At 41.1% G+C, this 22,067-nt stretch overlaps 1 protein-coding gene across 2 annotated transcripts in view; it reads left to right on the forward strand.

Moving 5' to 3' along the window:
- Window positions 1-226: 226 nt before the first annotated feature.
- The window catches only part of LOC310657577 (melanopsin), a 46,547-nt gene continuing 24,706 nt past the window's right edge, over window positions 227-22,067 (forward strand). Inside the window, exons 1-2 of one of the 2 annotated variants that reach the window (XM_083398461.1) lie at window positions 227-726; window positions 19,910-20,046. In XM_083398461.1, the coding sequence (XP_083254587.1) occupies window positions 706-726; window positions 19,910-20,046 (158 nt within the window). In that variant the 5' untranslated portion in view covers window positions 227-705. The remainder of the gene's footprint in view (window positions 727-19,909; window positions 20,047-22,067) is intronic. The other variant, XM_083398462.1, reaches the window with a different exon arrangement.

Consider the following 22,067-nt stretch of genomic DNA (forward strand, 5'->3'; position numbering starts at 1 on the left):
CTTGCAGGGAGAGTTCCTCATAAGCGAGAACATTTTTTAAAAAACTGTTTCGCTCTCAGGCGGCCCAAGGGCTAGAGCTCTTGAAACCACCTCGTCGTGTGACATTGACACAAGAGAAGCATCTGGCGGTGGTGCTTGAGACTGAGCGCGCCACGCCTCACGTCCTTCCGCGGCGGCGGCGGCGTCTCCCTCTCTCCCTCCTCGCAGCTGCTTCTGCCCTCATTTGCTTTCCCGCCTGATGGGCCCTCGGGGAGTTTGGAGGCGCGCGAAGCGGCGCGCGCGCAGGAAAGGAGGGGGAGAGAAGTGTGTGGAGAGCCCCAGCCGCGCTTTTGCTTCTCATTTATTATGATGACCAGCGCGCTGGCGAGGTTAAATAGTTGCCAAGGCGCCAGCAGCCCGACTCCATCTCCTCCTCCTCTCTCTCTCTGTCCGGGCGGGAACTAACCACCCCACACACCAACTGCTGCGAGAGGAGAATCACGTTGTTCGAAACAGCTTCGCCTTCCTTCTCCCTGAGGCACTTTTCTCCCTGGCCGAGCAGCTCGAGGCGGCGGCGGCGGCGGCGAAGCCGGCCACGGAGGTCCCCGCCCCCCAGCCCCCTGAGAAATGGAGTCGGGGGAAGAGTGAGAGGGGAAGCGGGTGTCGTTGGCTTCGCTCCTCCGGCGGCGTCTGCGTTGGGGCTGCGGCGGCGGCGGCGCGGGAAGCATGGCAGAGGCGCACGAGCAGGTAAAGGCGAGGCGCGCGGGCAGGTGGGAAAGGGCATTCGGGACGAAGAGGCTTCCTCTTCGTCCTGCGGGACCCAGAAATGGAGTTTTCCTCCTCGGACACGGGCACGTAGGTGGGCCGAGGGAGATGCATGGGGGGGCGACTTTCTTTCCCCACCCACCGGCCTCTTCGTGGGTCTGGGGCGGGAGCGAAGGAGTTTCAGTGTGCAGAAGAAGAGCGCCCCAAAGAGCCAATCTGCGCTGCGAAAAAGTATCTCTCACTGCGTCTTTTTATTTAATGCATTATATATTTATTTAAAGGGACTTGCTGCCCTTCTCTCTTCAGTTTCAAAACGAGATGGTCAGAGCAGCTGGCGTCGAAACGCAACAATTAACCACAAGGACCAGGTTTCTGCGAAGTTCCTAACATCGCAGCAGACTCCCAACAAGCTGCACACACTCTTGGCCGCACCTGGAAAACTTGTTCCACAATAGGACAGGGCATCTCTGTGTGTGGTTGCTCAGAAGTAAGTCCAGCTGGGTTCAGTGGGTCTCCTTTCCAGGTAAGTGGATACAGGAATGCACCCCGACAGTGCAATTCTAGCCATGGCTACCTGGAAGGAAGCCCCATTGAGTCCAGTGGGATTTACAGGATCACAGCCTTATTCTTTTAGTCTTTAAGGTGCTATATGACTTAACTGTCAGGGGTCCTTCACCTTTACCTTTTTGACTCTTGCACACTGTGCATTTGTCTTTACTGGTAGGATAGAATCCCATCTGCTCTCATTTCTACTGATGGGTGATTAGAGGTGTTTCTCCTGAGCTGGGGATTGCTTTAGAGGGAATTTGGGCAATTTCTTAGGGAAAGGTTTGTGCCACTTGGCTTCATAGCTCAACATTTCCATAGACTTGTATAGGGAGACTCTGCTCTGCACCCTTTGTGAGTTGTAGATCATTTTGAGGAGGAGTCTTCAGAACTTGGTGGTGATGAAGTGGCAAAGTGATCGAATTGTTGCGTGGCATCACTGAGCTCATTCCTCAGACTGGCTGTGGTGTCCACTTCAGTAAAAAAACCAAACATTACATAAAAAGGACATGAACATTATTCAGAGCCAATTCATTCATTCATTCAGAATTGATTTTTATGCTGTATTTGAGAGCATTCCTAAAAATCCTCTTCAAAGCAGCAAGATAAGTGACTGCACTGTGGTCCTTAAGATGTTGAAGGTTTCCCACTACCATCAGTCCAAGGCAGCATAGGAGGTGATAAGGGATGGTAGAAGTTGTTTTCCATTAACTTCTGGGTGGGTGGGTGCAGGTTCTCCCTTTTTTTTTTAACACTCACCTTCTCCAAAGAATGGCTTGCTCTTTCCCCCTGATTTTAAATAAAGAACTGTGATTATGTGATAAGATTTTTTTTAAAAAAACAACCACAGGAATATTCACTAGGAAAACTTAGATGGTTTATGGGTCATGTCTGCAGTACAGAAGAACTCCTGTCCTAGAGTGGCAGGGACAACCCAGTCAGATGGGCAGGATATAAGTAATAAATTATCATCATCATCATCTGTCAGGCTAGTGAACCATTGCAAGTCCTTGTGTCCATGTTGTGGTTTATAAAATTGATGGGAGGATATGAATATTTTTGTTGTTTAGTCTTTTAGTCATGTCCGACTCTTCGTGACCTCATGGACCAGAGCACGCTAGGCACTTCTGTCTTCCACTGCCTCCCGCAGTTGGGTCAAACTCATGCTGGTAGCTTCGAGAACACTGTCCAACCATTTGTCCTGTGTCGTCCCTTTCTCCTTGTGCCCTCCATCTTTCCCAACATCAGGGTCTTTTCCAGGAAGTCTTCTCTTCTCATTGAGGTGGCCAAAGTATTGGAGCCTCAGCTTCAGGATCTGTCCTTCCAGTGAGCATTCAGGGCTGATTTCCTTCAGAATGGATAGGTTTGATCTTCTTTCAGTCCGTGGGGCTCTCAAGAGTCTCCTCCAGCACCATAATTCAAAAGCATCAATTCTTCAGCGATCAGCCTTCTTTATGGTCCAGCTCTCACTTCCATACATCACTACTGGGAAAACCATAGCTTTAACTATATGGACCTTTGTTGGCAAGGAGATGTCTCTGCTTTTTAAGATGCTGTCTAGGTTTGTCATTGCTTTTCTCCCAAGAAGCAGGCGTCTTTGAATTTTGTGACTGTTATAGAACCCCTAAAATGATTTATAGACTAGTAAGCTGGGAATAGCATTAATTGATCTGATGGAAAGTAGCTATTAATAACTATAGTGAATTTTTAAAAACCACGATTGAAAACAAACATTGTTCAATATACAGTCGTACCTTGGATCCCAAACGCCTTGGTATTCAGACGTTTTGGCTCCCAAATGCCTGGAAGTGAGTGTTCCAGTTTGCAAACGTTCTTTGGAACCTGAACGCCCAACGGCACTTCTGTGGCTTCCGATTGAGTGCAGGAGCCGTGTTTTGGTTTCCGAACATTTTGGAAGTCCAATGGACTTCTGGAACAAATTCCAGTCAACTTCCAAGGTATGACTGTACCCTCTTAGGTTTTCTAGAAGTTCAAAATCTAAGGGCAGCATTGCTGGAATCATTATTATTTTTTATTAAATTTGTATATCACCCTTCATCTATAGATCTCAGAGCAGTTCATAACATAAAAATACAATATAAAAGAACAGCTTTACAAAGCCTCACAAACCATCATGATGATTCTTTTGTACTTTTGAAATGGAGTTTTAATTTTTATTGCATACATATTGTTGCACATTGCCTTGACATTTTATGAGATGGTGGGGTTTAGATACTTTTATAAATAAATAAATAGTTTTACCAGCAAGGCTGCAGCTATGCTCATTTGATTTAAACTGTTTCAATGCTGTATTTTATGTTGTTCTAACCCACCCTGGGACCTTCTCATGAAGAGTGGTTGGTAGTAGTAGTAGTAGTAGTAGTAATAATAATAATAATAATAATAATAATATAGACTGTGTGTTTAAATAGGCACTCTAAATAAGAATATGCCTTTAGATTTCTACTCTGTCCTGTCACATGCATTTTTCATATATCCTTTCATGTTTGTTTTTAAAAAGAAGAGAGATGGATGTTGCTTTATGCATGACTTAGAGCAAAATTTCTCTATTTTATAAATTACCCTGCCAGGAACAAATCTAGGTTTATTCTGTGGACTCTCCAAGGAGCCAGCTCTCTGATGTTGTATTTGAATTTCAAAAACACGTACCTAAAATAAATAGCAACATATGAAAAGGCCCAAAGTGCCAAGTGAGCCTCCATTGAGAGCCGCAGACAAGTGGTTAATTTCCACCCCATTGTGTTCATTGAATGGGCTGGAAGACCTTTCCATTCTGCTCATCACAGGAGTCTGTACCCCTATGCTTTGTGTGAGTTATTTGTGCTGGGAATCAGTGATGAAATGTTCCTTTTCTTCATAAGGTTTTGTTTCCTTTGGGCTTTATCCCTTCATATTTTATACTTTCCTAGGTTGACCAGGCTCTGTTCCTTCTCTTAACCTTTACTTTGATTTCTTTTATACTCTGGGCAAGGGTAACCACTGGCAGGTTAAAACAGTTGTCATTGTTTTGTCCCATGCTTGAAGAATCAAAGAGCACAAGAAGAATCCTCCTGGTTCATACCCAAGGGTTCGTCTAGTCCAGTATCCTGTTCCAGTCATCCAGTTACTTCCAGCAAACCTACAGGGTTTGAAGGCAACAACTCCACACTGTCCTGTCTACACTGCCTCTGAAGTTGGAGCTTCCATTTACTTATCATGGCTAATAGAGGTTGATAGGCACCCTCCATCAATATGTCTAATTCCCCCCGTAAATCTATCTAAATCACCATGTCTTGTGGTAGCAAAACTCATACCGTTTCCCCCTGAAGATTTTGTTTGTTTAAAGGCTGTTTAGGAGACAGGCTTGGACTGAGTTGGTGAGATCTATGGACCAGCAAGATCACTCTCTGCTTATATAAGAGAAAATGCACATAAGGTTTGTCACGGGTGGTGTATGACCTTGGTCAAAATATTTCGTGTTACTTCCAAACTAGCTCCAGAATATTGACATGTCTGTGGTGGCTGGGGTACCTATTTCCACCTGTGGTGGGGGTGTACTCCAGTGCAGAATCTTTGGTCTGCAGTATTCCAGGAATCTGATGCCAGACTGGCTAATTAGGAGCAGCGTTTGGAGAACTGAGCTCTAGCTCCCCTTTAGTATGTGATCCTAAAAAGACACTTGTCCAAGGAAATTGCCCTGTGCGGAGGCTTTCCTGGGCAGGTGGCATACTGAGGCTGTTGGTTGCTGCTGTCCTAGTATAAGAATCATTGCTAGTTTCCTGCACCAAAGTAAGAAGGTGTTTTAATCTAGCTGTATCCCATATACATTTGTGGACTGTTCTTATAGCTCTGGAGAGGGGGTGAAAAGCATTTGTGTATGAAGGAGTCCCTGATAGTTTAACTGGTATGTCTTCATACAATAGCACTCCAAAATTATCCGTCTCTTTTTAACATTAAAAATATTGTTTGCTCGCAAGACTTCTGTAGATGGACTGGTCCATGTTATCTTAGCTTGTTGCAAAATACAGCTTAAAAAATCTTCTGTTGCTGCTGCTAATGAGAAAAAATAAATTATTCAGTCCCTTGGAAAACTTTAAGCATACCAGGGTTGGGTGATGGTAATCTCTTAAATCTTACCAGTATGATTAATTGGTCTTAGTTCTGCTCCCATTCAAAGATAATAGAAAAGGAAATCTTTACATATCAGAAGATAAGACTGCTGGAATTGTGGTTCTGACAGAATGAGCATGGTGGGAAGTTTGCCATTTAATTAAACAAGAGAGCTATGATTTTATCTGTGAAAGTAAAATGGCAAAAACTGATCAGCTACAATACATTCTACTTTTAGAAACATCACTGTGGTCTGTTCACAAATGGATGTTGGTAATAATCCTTGTTAAATTTAAGGACAACAGGTGAGGGAAAGCTGTGCGAAAACTGCCAGCAGTACAATCAGACAGTGCTTAAAATACTTAGGCTCCCTCTGGATTCTTAGAAAAGCTGTCATTCTCCAGCCAGAGATGCTTGTTAGGCACCATTAAGAGGTGGCTGCTAAGTAGTGCAATTCAAAGCATGCAGTCAACAACTTGCCATTACAACTTTAGAGTATGATGAATTTTTTTTTGTTTGGCATTTTTACTCAGATATAATGGAAAACAAGAGTGGAAAAAAAAATCCTATTGCTCATGCAGTCACAGTTTACTATTGACAAGTTTGAATAAGAACAAAACAATAATATGTGTGTCTTAAGTACTAATTAATATAAGCAGACATTGCTCAGTTATCTGATCCTAATGGTAAATATTTGTCTCCTAGCTCAATCTGCCTACAGCACTGGAATAACATTTTTACAATTCCAGTACAACTGCAAAGTTTGTGCCATTACGCTTGTGCAGGATCAGTGTGCCCTAGTCTAACATGCTTCATTGCTTTGTTTAAATTTATGTATCCAGTTCCTGTGCTTTCACTATAGAGTTATGATGATGGAGTTGCACCTTCTCTCTAATAGTATCACAGAGATAAGTTTTTTATGCAAACATTAGCTCTTAGTATCTTATATTGAACTCTGTATCTACCTTAATATGAAAGTAGGGGGCGGGGATCGTTCTTTCCTGGTGCTCAGAAGAGTCAGGAGGATTTTTATTGTCTTACAGAACGAATCTCAATAGTCAAGAACAACTTGTGATCTATGTAGTCAAACACAACACATAAGTCGTGTATGGCAACCCAGCAGAGGTTTAACAAACTTTCTATGTTTGTTGCCTAATTGAACTTCAAAAAGAAAAAGAAAAAAAGAAGGTTTTAAACACTTGGCACACTGCTATGGGTAGTTGAAAGGCTAGATTCTGCATATTGAGTCAAAGAATGTTTGCAGAGGTTGCTTTAAAGTATTATGCCCTTATTGCAAAGTTTTTGTACAAAAGACATGTTGCCCCTTTTGTACTTGTCTGTTTATTTGGTTCGGTTTCTGACCTCGACTATTTTTATCCTGAGGTTCACATACAAGAAGCAGCTATATTAACCTTGGGAATAGTCAGATGGATTGGTTTGTGACCCAAACCTTGCTGATAATATTTGGCAGATAGGAATGTAGATGGGGAAATGACACATTTCTAGAATAACTTCAGTCTAGGGGCCTGTATTTTCCTGCAACACCAAGAAACCATGGTTTAATTATCATGAATAAGCCCAAATCTTGGGTTTGCAACATTTCTTCTCTCTTCATCATTTGTGCGTGAGAGTGAACTATAGTTCCATGTAACATACACACCTAGAACTGTGTTTTGTTCAAACTCTAGTCTGTTAACAAATCTGGTTATCAAACCATTTTTTTATTAAGTGGAATTCTTGGCTTGTTTGCCGTAACCTAAACCATGGCTTAGGAGATCTTTTGAATTTAACTTGTAATTTGCAGTGAGTAGTTTATATTAGTTAAGCCAAAGTAATTGGATTTAAGCTTATGTTGTCCCATTGATAGCATTAGTGCAAAGGGATGATATTACTTTACCCGGGTTGCAGATCAGGATGAATGAAGGCTTTCCTGCTAGGGTTTATTACAATTTCTGAATGGAGGTTAAGAGAAACAACTGGACAATGGCCAGCAAATCCCACTGTATTTGCTGTTCTTACAGTCAGTGGCAGAGCTAGCCGCTCTGGCACCTGGAGCGGTGCACATGCTGTGCACCCGGGGAGGGGGGCAGGGCGATTCATCCAGGGGGGTGATCGGCACAGCGATGGGCGCCCTTTGGGGGCGATCAGCACAGCGATTGGCACCCGGGGGGGGGGGTGCGGCGATCTACCGAGGGGGGATTTTGTCACCCTCTCTCAGGGATGACACCCGGGGCGAGCTGCCCTCACCGCCCCCCCTTCCTATGCTTCTGTTTGGAGTGAGCTATGACACTTGTACTGGCTCAGATTTGAACCATTTGCCTTACTTAAATCATATGCGTTGAAGTTACTGAAACTTCTAGGTATGTTATGGGCTACATGTTATTTACAGACAAGACTACGGGAAACTAAGCCAGATATACCTTGTGGAATTATGTTGGGCTACACTGAGTTAAATCAAACCCTGGTCACATCATTAGTCAGACCAGTGGTAAATTTGGTATTATCTACACTGTCTTGCTCAGACTTCCTGTTTCAGACAGAAGTCTTTCCCAGCCCTAAGTGGAAACTCCAGGGATTGGATCTGGGGCCTTTTTCATGTGGTGTATCAATGAGGTACTCCCCCACCTCAGATTGTCACCCCCATGCCTGAACCAGTGTCCTATCAAATTTTAGCACTTTAACTTATTCTCTCTCTCCCCCCCCCCCCCAGTATTGTACAACACTTCCTTTGACATGTATCTATGACCCTGCATGCAACACTTTGGGGTTTTTTTTAATCTGTTTTATTATTAAACAAACAGTGGCAAGTACAAAGGTTTATCTAACTCTTTCCCAGCTTTGATCTAATGGAAATATAGGCTCAAAGGAAAGCAACTGCAAACTTGCTTCAAAGATTGCTTCTGTCTCCAGAGATAGCAGAGTTTCCAAAGCTAAATACAAATGAAGCAGAAATATAAACCGCTCTTTGATTATCAAATTAAAAACTTTCAGACGTCTGCAGGCTTATTACTTTTAGTTCTTAAGCTCTAAATAATTATGTTGCAGTTTTTCTGTTGTTGATATTGGCCAGGAACCAAAAATAGTGTGGATTTCTGCACATAACACAATGGCCCATTTTGTATGTGGTTTCAAACCATCGGTTAGCAGTATGTGTAAAACTCTTGTCAGTCCTACAGTCTCTGACTTCTTCCTCAAGTGCAGGCACAAGGAGTCTGAATGTGTCCAATTCTGCCCCAGAAGCTAGAATTTGTCAATGGCTATGTTTGTACAGTATGTAAAGCTGTATGGTTAGTATTATAAGGTCAAGCTACAGTGAACTTGTGCTTCTTTTTTACCGTATTTTTCGCTCTATAATACGCACCAGACCACAAGACGCACCTAGTTTTTGGAGGAGAAAAAAAATATTCTGAATCTCAGAAGCCAGTACAGCAAGAGGGATCGCTACGCAGTGAAAGCAGCAATTCCTCTTGCTGTTCTGGCTTCTGGGATAGCTGCGCAGCCTGCATTCGCTCCATAAGACGCACACACATTTCCCCTTACTTTTTAGGAGGGAAAAAGTGAGTCTTATAGAGCAAAAAAATACGGTATATTAACTGCAGCTTGTGATGTCTGGGCTTTAAAAAATTGCAGTTTGTCTGTAGTGAGCTAGCTTATTCTCACTATACATAGTTATGATAAACTAGTTAATACAATGTAGGGTTCAGGAATAATGCTGAAAGAGAAGTAAAAGCTTCACACTTCTTTGTAGCTGCACTGGACTAGGGGAAAATGAAGAATATGAGCCAAAAACGCCTTGTAGCTCATTTTTGTTTTGCTAAACAACAGTTTTGTATTGTGTGCAAACTTGGTCATTATATCCAAACTTAGGAGAACACTGGTTAGTTAAAGCTTTGGATTTCTTAACGAGTATGAACCATGGTTAATGAACATAACTGATGGTTTGATGTTGGCTTTCTTGAGCAAATCATTGTTTCCACGCTCATTCCTGTAGTGCTTAGCAATAGTTAATATTAGTGTCATCAAGAAGGTTACCCTCAGGAAATCTTGAAACAAAGTGTTTGGGATGAGAATGTGTCTAAGACACAGATGGGGAACCTTAAAGTAGAAGTGGGGAACTTGTGCCCCTTAAAATATTGCTGCACTGCAACTCCCATCAGCTCTAGGCAGTGTGACCAGTGGTCAGGAATGATGGGAGTTATAGTCCAGCAACTTCTGGAGGGCCATGAGTTGTATATCCCTGATCTAAGGTGTGTTGAGCCCACCCATGAGGCAAGGTGAGATGACCACCTCAGGGATCAAAATCCACATGACAGCAGATCCCAATGCAGATCTTTATTCCCCACCTTGTTTCTGATGTAGATCTTCACTTACCCCATCTTCCCTAGTGCAGGGAGCAAGGGGGTACCATTTTGTGGTTCGCCACAGGTGCCAAGATATCTTGGGACACTCCTGGTTGAGCTTTATCCTTTTAGGGATTAAAACTCATACCCTGGATGTTGCCCAGAGGAGGACAGACAGTCAGTGCAGATGTTGGAGTACTAGCATAATACACTGAAACATTCTCAGCCCACTTTACAGGACATGCTCGTTTTTGAAATCCAAGTGGATTTCAGAATGTGTTTAAGACACTACAAATGTACGTAAATGAAGAATGTAGGGACTTCACAACATAGAAATGATTATGCATAGTGGGTAGGAGGTGTTCCTGGCTATCTCTGCACCTGTCATAACATTATTTTATCCCCTGATTGATCCTTTGCATTTTGAACATAGAAGACATTTTCAAATGTTCTTTCTTGACAGCTATTTTTCATTTTCAGCCTCTCCCCCTCAATTCTCTCTCGCTTCTGGGCAATCCACTATGGTTTTGTCATACCTTTTACCCAGAGCATTCATTAAACAGCTGTGTAAAGTAACAAGCCACATACCTAATGCAATCCAGTGCCTTTAAACACTGCTTTCTTAACTCAGTTGAAGCTGTACTACAGAGAAAGTACAAAGAAGATGATGAGGGATGTGTGAATCAAAGATTTGAAATGACTTCTAAACAGGCCTTAAAGACAGCTACTACACACATAAAATACTGTAAAGAAAAGCAAGATGAAAACCAGTAAGGTGTCAAATGGAATAAGAATTTTTCTGGGTATAGGTGCAAAAAGAGAGAGAAGGAACTCCAAATTGTCACTGGCTAAGCTTTAATTTGGACATTCACAAACATCTGCACACTGGCATAATAAAACAACCTGATCTTATGTATGATTACCACCAAACAGTCACCAAATCCAGTGAGACTCCCCAAGTATAAAATCGCAGCCAAAATCCTTCTGAGGCTTTGGTGGGAGAACAGTTATAAGTTAAGAAAATCATGGTTATGAATTTGTACCTCTTATAACAAATGTAATTGTGTCGATGCAAGCACCATATAGAGGGAGTCCCAGCGTCTTTCTCAAATAGACGCCTTGCAAATATTTGCAATGAGCATGCAAAATTCTGCCTTCACTCGCCTTCGCCCTTTTCTCTTCCTTCTACTTCCAGTTTAGAATTCAGAGTTATTTTTATTCACATGCTGTGGTAATTGCATTATGGGAAAAGCTGGGGGCTGAGTAGATTTTCTGTTTTGCAGTGTAGTTTGCAAATCCATGCTTTTTTTGGAAGAGATTGTCACAATTGTGGGCCTGTTCCCCTAATTGTTTTGCCTGCTGTTTACAAATAGAACCATCGCAGAGAATAAATCCTCATTTCTCATTATACGCTCCATGCTGCATGAGACCTTTGATATGCCTACTATTCATTGACTACGTAACAGGATTATATACCATTTATCAATTTATGAATTGCATGTGTTCTTATGCAAATGCAATTTTATTATAATGTATTTTTGTTTATGCTCTTAAATATGTTGTGACCTAGAGTCATTTTTTGTGTCATGAGCAACTACCAAGCTACAACAACGACAATCTTAAGGCACGTTCTAAACTCACAACCAGCCTTGGACACGGAACTGAAGAGGTCATGTGCTTACAAGGAGGAACAAGTTGTCTGCTGCCTGGGAACCCTCCAGAGAACTGCTGATTACCTGCTGTTGCTACCAAATTTCCTTTGGTGGTGGGCTTCCTGGAAAAATATTGCCATCTCTGTGGAGCTCTGGCTCTGGGTCACAGCCATCTGCCACCAGCTATTCATCTCTACTTGGCTTTAGTCAGGCTTCAAGGACTTTGTCGTGCTGCCTGTAGGGCTTTGGCTAGCCAAATCAGGCACCAAGCCAGCTTTCCCCAGCTGTTGACCGGGATAGAAAAGGGGTTATGTTACTGTTCGCCTGCTTAACCCCTGTGCTTCTCTCTTCTTGACCTACATTTGACTCAAGTAGGGCTGTGCATGGTGCAGCCACATCAGCACAGTTGAATTTGCATGCATGCAATGCCACCACTTATTATTTTGCATTGGTTCAAGTTTTCCTGTATTTAATTTAAATTTGCACTCTAAACAGTAGGATCAGATTCTTACAATTGCAACTTCACACTAAACATTCTGGACAGAACATTTAATATACACTCTTTGCAACTTCTAGATAAGCGTGTTTATGGCTGAGTAGTAAAATAGTGTACTTTGCTGTGTATAACACATCCCAATGTATAAGACAACCCCTATTTTTTTGGACTGCAACATTTTTTTTTGAGCTTTTTTGGGGGCGAGATTTCCCAGAGCTGTTTAGCTTTTTTTTGGGGGGGGGGTCACCACCACAAATTGCTCTACAGCCTGCCTGCCAATGCAAATTACACTCATCGCCACGACCACCAATCGTACAAATGATTGCCGCCAAAACCCCACCTGCCCATTCAACGCAACCACAGCTGATTGCATGCACACCTCACCACTGACATAAATCACACACCCAATTGCTGCAGCCAATCGTCAACAGGCCTTATCACAGTGACCGATCACACGCCCAATTGCCGCTGCCAATCTGCTTGCTGCTGCCACCAATCACTCGTCGCCACAATTTTTGCCTACTATTTTTAAGGAAAAAATATTGTCTTATACATGGAAAAATACAGTACTTCTACTTTCTGTATGTGATCTACTTCATGAGCTTAGATTTCAGTATATTCTAATTCTGAAAAGAAATGCCGTATGTGTGAACTTTGTCAAGTCTTAATGTTAACTCTGTATACCTAGACCATGCTTTGAAGGACAAACAGGTGAAAAACAACTGACCCTGTTAGAGTTCATTTTGCTGAACTCAATATACTTTAGCTTCATGCTCATAAAAATTCATGAATACTCAAGTTCTGTTGAATATCTGATTGACAGGAATTGGGCAATAAATGTTTAAATGGCAGACCTTTCCAAATGCCATGGAAACTCATAAGTGAAATTTATTGTTGGCTCTAGATAGCACTTCCACAAAGTACTTCTGTATTATTAAGGTCATCATCTGATGCACAAACTATAAACATACCTTCTGCTACAATTAATCTTCAGTTGATGTTAAGTAACCTACATGCACTAATGTATGCCAGAAAATGTTAAATATTCTTCAAAGATGGTGAAAATATTAAGTGTTGGATGTTTTTCTTTGATTGCTGCCATTTAGTGAAATAATGCCATACAAACTTAAGCATAATCAGCTTTTGGCAGAGCTGACCCTAACATGAAGCTGGCTGAAGTGATTAATTTGGGTGGCACCATGAGAATTGGAAGATCACAGAAGGCAGGAAATGGTGTCTGAATGGTACATCAAATGCTGGAATAGCTTAGTTGGTAAAGCAAATAGACACTCGTAATCTCAGGGTTGTGGGTTTGAACCCCGTGTTGGGCAAATATTCTTGCATTGTTGGGCTAAATGGTCTTCATGGTCCCTTCAAACTTTACAGTTCTATGATCCTTTATTTTTTTAAATGTTTGTCTACTAGACTGGGGGCATTTGGGCTGTGCTTCTGTGGCACAATATTTTGATTCAGCCCTGGCATTTGGCTGGTAGAATGAAGGGCCAACAGTGTGGCCATAAGCTGCTCAGGCACACAAAATGTTATAGAAGGGAAAAACAGATGCAGCCACATCAAAAGCCCTGCTCTATGATACTGTGCAGCAGGCTTCTGATCTCATTGGAATTTTCTGGAGAAGCTGTCCTGCAGACTGCAGTTACCTACTGCAGCCCACTATTTAGAAGTGAGAGGGAAAAGTTCTAGTCCTGCATCCCCTAGTGATCCATTATGGTCCAGTTGTTCCTCATAAATTGTTGTTAGATTTGAAACTGATTTAATACAGAGCGTTGGCTTCATGAACCCTCTTCCCTCCAAAGTATTGTCTACTTCATCACTGAGCACATGACTGTTCTGTTTTTTAAAAGGTTATTCCCAATGCAGCAATATCACTCTCTCCCTCCCTTCCTCTCCTTGTCCACTCCTTCATAATGGAAAACAGGCCTACTGATGTAAACATCCAGCTCTCGTAAAACAATGGGAGAGGATCTTTGTCCTGAAAATGGCCAGTGGGCCATACTGGATGTGGAAGACGTAGAAGGTTTTTCCGTAAAAGCTCATTATTCATTACTGAGTATGTTAGTCTAAGGCATGTAAATTAGCACACTGCAAGAAACCAAGCTTCAAAACTCACATGCTTCTAAGGTGTTTGATTGAATATGCAGCTTAGTTTCTGGAAATTTATCAGCAAAGTTTTCATTGGCTCATTGGATTATAATAATAATTTATTTTTTGTACTCCGCCCATCTGACTGGGTTGCCCCAGTTTTACTCTGAAATTATTACCCTAATTTTTTATTTTTTAAAAAATACAATTCTAACTTATCTCTGATCTGAAGAGTGGTAAAAACAATACACTTTGACAAGCTGTCAGAAATAAGGTAATAAAAGAAATCATTTTACTGTCACATGTGCAGTAACCTGCATTTGTGGGGCTCCAGAAGTCGTATTTTTTTTAAAGTGAGAGTTGGGATTTTGATGGCCGTTTTAAACCATCATTCTGACATGATGATGATGATGATGATTTAGTGCATCAAGTGGGGCTGTTTGATATTTCAGATGAGTCATATGTTCCTGTTCCGTCAATTCAGTTGCTGTGCAAGGACAGCTCCTGAGCTAGGAAAATTGGGAGGAAGCTGTGCAAGAGGGGGAAAGGGGAACAGCGTTGGTTAGATGGTACTTCAGTTTCTTGTGTATTTAGAAAAGTTATGTCCCATCCTTCCACTAAACAGATACAGTGCTGATAATGGGTTTCACATGGATAACAGGGCTAGGGAACCCTAGGGTCCATTTTCAGGAGACCTGAGTGTGTTGCAGTGGTCCATCCTTTCTTCTCTGCATCAAGCCCCTTGCAAGATCTTCCCCTGAACAGTGTCTTAGAGCCCTGAACAACAGCACTCAAAGTATATGCATGACAACATTTTGTTGCAGAACCTAAAGTGTGTGTGTGTGTGTGTAACCCCTTTCCTGAGTTCCTAAATAAAAAAGTGTGTTAAAGAGGAAGAACTCAACAAACAGGAAAACAATAACATCAGTAGGTGCCTTCTTTTATTTGTATTGATCAGCTCTGTGCACCGTGATGCTTTGATGCGAACCACATTTATAGCTGTCATGTTCTATTAAATACAAAACAGCTGAATTCAGAAAGAACCTCACACATTGATTCATGAGCATCAATATCTGAGGGATCCTGGGGTTACTGCTGGGTGATGTTGGTTGTATAAATTGAGCTGTTCTGTTCGTGCCCTGCTAAGTTGAAATGCAGTATTAATTGGTATCATTTGTTAATTACAGTTATATCAGTTGCTTGTCTCAAAATAGAGATAATGCTTTGCAGCCATTGTCTCTGTGTGATCTTGTGCAGCATCATTATTGTCATTGAACAGGTTGGTAATTGAAATTTACCAATTAAATCACTGAAGCTTTTGTTGTTATGGTTGTTGTTTTGTTCCCTCCTTTCCCAAGTCTGAGGCAGCTGAAATAAAAATAATTTTTAAAAAGTATTTGTTTTATTTCATTGCATTTCCATCAACCACACTCTTTGGGCAGTTTGCAAAAAACCGTAAAATATATAAATGCAACCCAAGCATCAGAATAGCATACAAAAACAGCACAAAAGGCATAAAAACAGACCAGCACAATATCAGGATAAAAACTGGGAAGTTATTTAGGGCCCATATCTTACTGCACTAAATCATTTAATTAAAATGACTAGAAGAGTACAAAAGAAAGTCTTCACCTGACGCCAAAAAGCCCATAATGTAGGCATCAGGTGATTGTTTCTGGAGAAATGATGGTCATCAACCTGGATGGCTTTAAAATAGGATTAGACAAATTATGAAGGATAAGGCTATTAATGACTACTGGTCTCAATGACTTTTCCATTCAGGTCCTGCTTGTGGGCATCTGATTGGATGCTCTGAGAAGACGCTGCTAAGTAGATGGGCCTTTGGGTTGATTCAAGGCTCTCCTTACATTCTTAACTAATGTTTTATACATTAAAAACCAAGAGCTATAAAACAAAGGGTGTTGCTTGTTTGTTGCATTATTAAGAGCCACAGCAATAAGACATGTTTATGCCTAAAAGCATTATAATAGTCTATGGGTGTGTTTGTGTGGTAAAATGAGTTACTTTTAGTAATGCTGTGGTAACTCCTTTTTTAAAAAATCATTTTTATTAAGTTTCCCATTTTAACAATCCAATCCAATTACATTGAATGTTCCAAATTATAAAAATGCATATCAAATAGCCCAAACATTCTGCCTAAATTATAAATTTCTGTTGGGACTTCCCATGCTTCAAGTTCGGGGGGGGGGGGGCTCTGAGCATCTCATATCTCTGCTGCCTTGAATAGTCTTTCCAATAGTTCCTTTAAATCTTCTTGTTTTTAACCTGCCTTCTTTCATGGCCTCTGAGTTGTTTCCACAAGAGAGTAATGCTGTAGTAACTCCTGATCTCCGCAATCCACTACTGAAATCATATGGTAGCAGAATGTTTGATTCTTCTATTTCCGTTGTGCTCTTGTGCTACTCTTTTAAAGTTATATGGGTGTGGGAAGTGTGTGCCTGTGCATCTGTGCTAAACTTGCTATGAAACAGCAGCATACATCACTGAATTCCCAGCATGTTCTGGCAGAAATATGTATGTGTAGGGCTTTTACCGGAAGTGCCTTTTCTTGGCATCTTCAACAGCTTTCGGGGTGTCCTGGTTTTTAACTTTTTGAAATATAGCAACCCTATTTGTGCATTTGTAATACTGGATTAGGCAGCTACTGTTGCACTCCAATAAAATAAATTCATGAACCAGGGTATCTTGTAAATATATGTATTGGGGATAAATACTTCTTGGTTTTTATCACTCACATCTGACATAAATTGCCAACCATAGCTTTTTCATGGTGGTCTTTAAAAGTTAGCATTTTCCAGTTTTGTTAGTATAAACAAGAGCCAATTGCCTCAAAAAGCAATTAATTGTGCCTTACAGGAATTAGAGGTCCTAGGGATGGAATTACATCATTCATTCATTTAATTTCTATATTGCCCTTCATCCAAACATCACAGGGCAGTTTACAATATAAAAACACAAAAATACATACCACAATAAGAAATGAAAACAATACCCCCCCTATATTATTATAACCATATGGACCAAATTATATGATTCTTTGCAAACAGGGAGAGATAGCAAGAGAATTCTGTGATTTAACCCTCTCCTTCTCAGCCACTTGTCAACTCACTCTGTTCCATGCTTTTATCCTTGAGATTTCATAGAATTGGAAGGGAACACAAGGGTAATCTAGTCCAACCTCCTGCAATGCATAAATTTTTTTGCCCAACATGGGGCTCGAATCCATGTCCCTGAGATTAAGAGTCTCGTGCTTTACCAACTGAGCTATTCCAGTATGACCTTTATGTTTTATGTCTCAGTGAGAAAAGCATCTTGGAAGTGGTTGTTTTGCTTTCTATATCTGCTATTCCACTGGTCACTCTGAAACTCCCTGTTCTTTCCCTGCAACAGCTTTGCTTGCTAGAAAGAGACCCTGAGGAAAAGAATAGCAATTTGCCTCAAAAAGGTGTTCTCCGCTGAGATTTTATATATATTATAAGACTGAAGAGTTTTCCATTTGTGGCATTGAAACTTGAAGGTGGCAATTCCATCTAAATGTTTTTACATGATGTTTTGATTCATGTAGCAGCCAGCAATCTAGTCTTCCTATTCTTCTTTTTTTAAATCATTCTTTGACAAATTAGAGTGTGTAAAGCTTTCTGGCGTGCAAGCAGCCCGCTGACAAAAGGTTTTTAGCCATGAATGCATTACAGCGACAGTGACATAAAGTAGAGGTTTTAGCACCTCTGTATTATATTTTGGCTCCCACACCCCTTTAAGCTTCATATTTCAGGCAGCTCTGAATGGGAAAATACATGGATTCCTCAACTCTTACCACCAGCATTTTTGTGCAGTGCTCTAGGTGCTTATAGAAAGGAAGATACAGACTCTTCAGGCGCGTGTGATTATTTTTTTAAAAGAGATGGTACAATTGGCTGCATGAGCATGTGCTGCGTAGTTATTCTAAAGTTGTCTTAATTTGGTTCTGGTTTGACCAAGAAGGGTTTACTATCCAGTTTGGCACACCTTAACTAGTTCAGCTTACATGGGGGAAAGTAAGCATAGTTCATGTTAGGAATGTGAATTGCAAAGTAAGTTGAAATAAGTTAATGTGCCTAATTCTTTGGCAAAACAACTATAACTATTCCAGCCTTTAGGTCAGAGAATAGAAATAAAAGGTTTTGTCATCAACATTAACAGTTACAGAGACAGAGTGGTCATTATGGCATGGCAGAGGCACACCAGAGTTCTTACCTCATTTCTCTACTGAGCTTTTCATCTTCGCAATAGGCAGGGAATTCCAACAGAGTAGAATTCTGGAAACGAGTAGACTGTCTTGCTTGTTGTTTTCCAGCCAATTTAGAGCCCTGACTACAGAAGTCCAGATGAACCATAAAACTATCTTATTCAAACATAGCTTTATCCAGATACTGGGTTTTTGTGTGGTCTGTATTCTGTTTGAAGCTAGCAAGTATACTACGACAACATCATTATTTAGTTAGCTAGTCCTGTCCTTATTCCACATCATTATTTATTCTTTTTTCCCCAATTTGCGTTCAACGATGTAAATATGTTCAGGTTCTACTACAGCTAAAAACAACAACAAAGAGTTTGCACCAGTTTTTAGTTCCCTGCTGATTAATTACACATAATTTTCATATATTTGTGGAATACTTCACTTATTACAGTATTTTCTTTTATTTGAGACAGTGGGTGTCATCACTTTTTATCTTACCTCTGATATGTTCACCAAATAACAGGTTAGTTTGGTCTTATTCACTCTGTATAGCTAGGTACGCAAGATGCTCTCCAGAAAGATGGGTTGGAAGCTTCCTCCTGACCCATTTCCACACCTCTCCTCCCATGTACCAGTCTGGTGTCTCCGATACCTGGTGTCTTCCCATCAACCCTGAACATTGGCCATGTTGGATGGAGCTGGTGGGGGTCCAGGCATCTGGAGGACTTCAGGCTGGAGAAAGCTACCATATGCCATTGCATATGGAAAATAATGTCTAAATAAGGAGACCCCCCCCCCACAGTTATTTGATTTGGGATACGTCTTACCATGGATGTTGTTGCACTTAGACACATTTGACTTGTGTGCATTTAGCTTTATGTGCTTGGCAAAGAGGGGAAAGGGGGTGGGTGATCGGAGTGGAGAAAAGTTTGGCAATCCCACCTGCTATTGAACCCGATGTTTTTTGGCTTTACATGACTTTGTAAGTTGACAGTAGGGATACGGGTGGCGCTGTGGTCTAACCACTGAGCCTCAGAAGGTTGGCAGTTCGAGTCCACATGAGCTCCCGTTGCTCTGTCCCAGCTTCTGCCAACCTAGCAGTTCGAAAGCATACCAGTGGAAGTACTGTAGATAAATAGGTACCACAGTGGAGGGAAGGTCAGTGACATTTCTGTGTGCTCTGGCGCTCGCCATGGTCCTCCGTGTGCTAGTAGTGATTTAGTCATGCTGGCCACATGGCCCAGAAAACTGTCTGTGGACAAACACTGGCTCCCTCAGCCTGAAAAGCTAAATGAGCGCCACACCCCATAGTCGCCTTTGACTGGACTTAACTGTCCAGGGGTCCTTAAGTTGCGTGTTGCCTGTATCTCACACCAGCTGCACTGATATCATAATCCATAGAAATAAGCCATGTAAAAAGTCCAGACTAGCACCCATTGTTACATATCCATTCCATGGAATTATTGAAGTTTGCTTATATGAGAATAACATTTGTCAGCTTTTCTGTTGTAAACTCTCCTTTCCATGGTTTTTTAAAAGCTATAAATATATGATTGACTAAAATACTACAGTTATCTGTGGTAAGTAATGTTACATGGCATGTTTTAATCATTTCAATGAAAGCACATAGATTGGGGTGACATTTTGTTTCCTCTTCTGTTCCTTCCCCCTCTCCCGCTTTCAGACACAGACCATTGGAACTCAGCACCGAATAAAAGTAGATGTTCCTGATCGTGTTCTTTACACTGTAGGCTCCTGTGTTCTTGTCATTGGTTCTATTGGAATCACAGGAAATCTCCTTGTCCTCTATGCATTTTACAGGTATGGTTTTCTCAGGCTGGGGATAAGTTTGAATAGGGTTTTTTTTGTACTCTTTAAATGAAAGGGGAAAATCAACAACTTGAAGGGCTGTTGAGGTACCCATGTGTCTCTGGTCTCACCTCCACATGCAGGGAGATACGGCTCTTATACCTACCTGCAAGTTGAACATTCAGGATCAGGGTATATCTCAGGGTATATCCCTGCTTACTACTGTATGATGATTAAAGCAGTGGTGCTGTATTCAAAGGGATGGTGAGAAAACAAGAGGCTGGTTCAAAAGCCTGCTTGGAAATATAACCAACAGGCACCAGAAAGCAACAAAGTGAATATGAGAGAGGTATGACTAGGCAGGAATGGGAGATGTGCAGAATTTCAACCAGCACCCTGAAAAGCACCATTATACCAGAGAAGGGAACGTACACAGGATTGCAACTTCTCTGTGAAAAGGATGTTCTTTATTTTTTATTTTTTAAAAAAATACCAAATTACTGGCAAGCCCTATCTGTTCTAGCATTAATACTGCCAACACAAGTAGGTATTTGCACATATAACTGTGAATAAGATTTTTAGACTGTATATATCGTAGTGGAATGCTTGATGAAATTCACATTCCGACTTTCTATTATGTTTTTGTCACCTCAATAATATACAATGGTAAACAGAAATACAGTGGCCAAGTTAACCACTCATATAAGAATTTCAGTTTTGAGACTTTCTATTGTGAGAGATTGAAATGACTTATTTTAAAAACATTTTCTCTGATTCCATATAGGAGGTCAGAATTTGCCCTGGTTTATTTTGTCCAGGTAATGGTTTTCCTGTTGCTGAAACAAGTTGCTCATTATCTTTTAACATTGCTCTGAGCTCAGCCACTGAAAATGAAAGCATGTTTTATTTTAACATCTTACTAGTGTCACATCACAGTGTCACACATAATCTTCATGAAAGGCTACCATAAAAACAGTGATAGACTTTTGTGAAAATATCACTAGAAATTGAGGGTGATACCTCCTAGGTTCTAAAATTGTCACAATATTTTGAGCCGGTGATGGGATGTTCTTTTGCACAACAGCCTTGTTCTGCGTGTCATGTGTGCCGTTCTTTTAAATCTCATCAACATTTCCTCCCAGCAAATCACACATTTACAAAATATATCTATTTAAGTGGGAGAGAAATGTCTTGCGCTTGGGATATTTTAGAATTTGAGTTCCAAAAGTGGTAGCAATGGGGGCAAATGTACCTTCTGAACATTAATTTGTTTATGACTAGGTTGCCTTCCAGATATCAGGGAGTTCAGGCGCTATGCCCTGATATTCTGATGAACTTTCTGTGGACGTTGACAGCTGTGGCTTTGAGTTCTAGGTGAACTGAAACTGCTGAGTAATGCCACATGGATCACTGAGCAGCAGTCAGATAGTAATGACTTTTGGTCATGCTTAAACAAGGAAAGATTTGACCTAGTGACCTAAAGAAGCAGTACTAGAGTTCATAATTCATTCTCTTTCCTTCTGATTCCTTCTGTTTTGTCTTTGCCTGCTAACGCTGCAGGGTCTGTCAAAAACAAGCACAGCATCAAAGAGTAGTATATCATGCCAGCATCTGTAAAGATGTGGCTCAGGAGCTATCCAGGCTGCCTGCTGAGAAGATGTAATGTGGTATGAAAGCAATACAATGTTGTAGAGCAGGTCTATAAAAATAATTTATTTGGTAAATTTTCTTGTATTGTGATTTTCTATGCAGGTAGGATTCAGAAAGTCAGGGACAATTTTTCCACCAGGGGACAGTATTCCTATCTTTTTAGTGAATGAGAGCATAAGATGATCCATAGGAATACTAATGTGAAATGATGCACCAGTAGCACCCATGGCAAATAAATGGTGGATGGTTTTAACAGTTGCGCCAAGGGATAGTTTAACCTACCGATTTTGCACTAATGTTTCCGATTCAAAAAGTAGATTCACACATGCCTACAACATACTCAGGTTGATGCCCCCCTCCCCAATTTCTTTGTAAGTATACAT

The sequence above is a fragment of the Podarcis tiliguerta genome, assembly GCF_965153285.1.
Source record: "Podarcis tiliguerta genome assembly, chromosome: 9".
Lineage (NCBI taxonomy): Eukaryota > Metazoa > Chordata > Lepidosauria > Squamata > Lacertidae > Podarcis > Podarcis tiliguerta.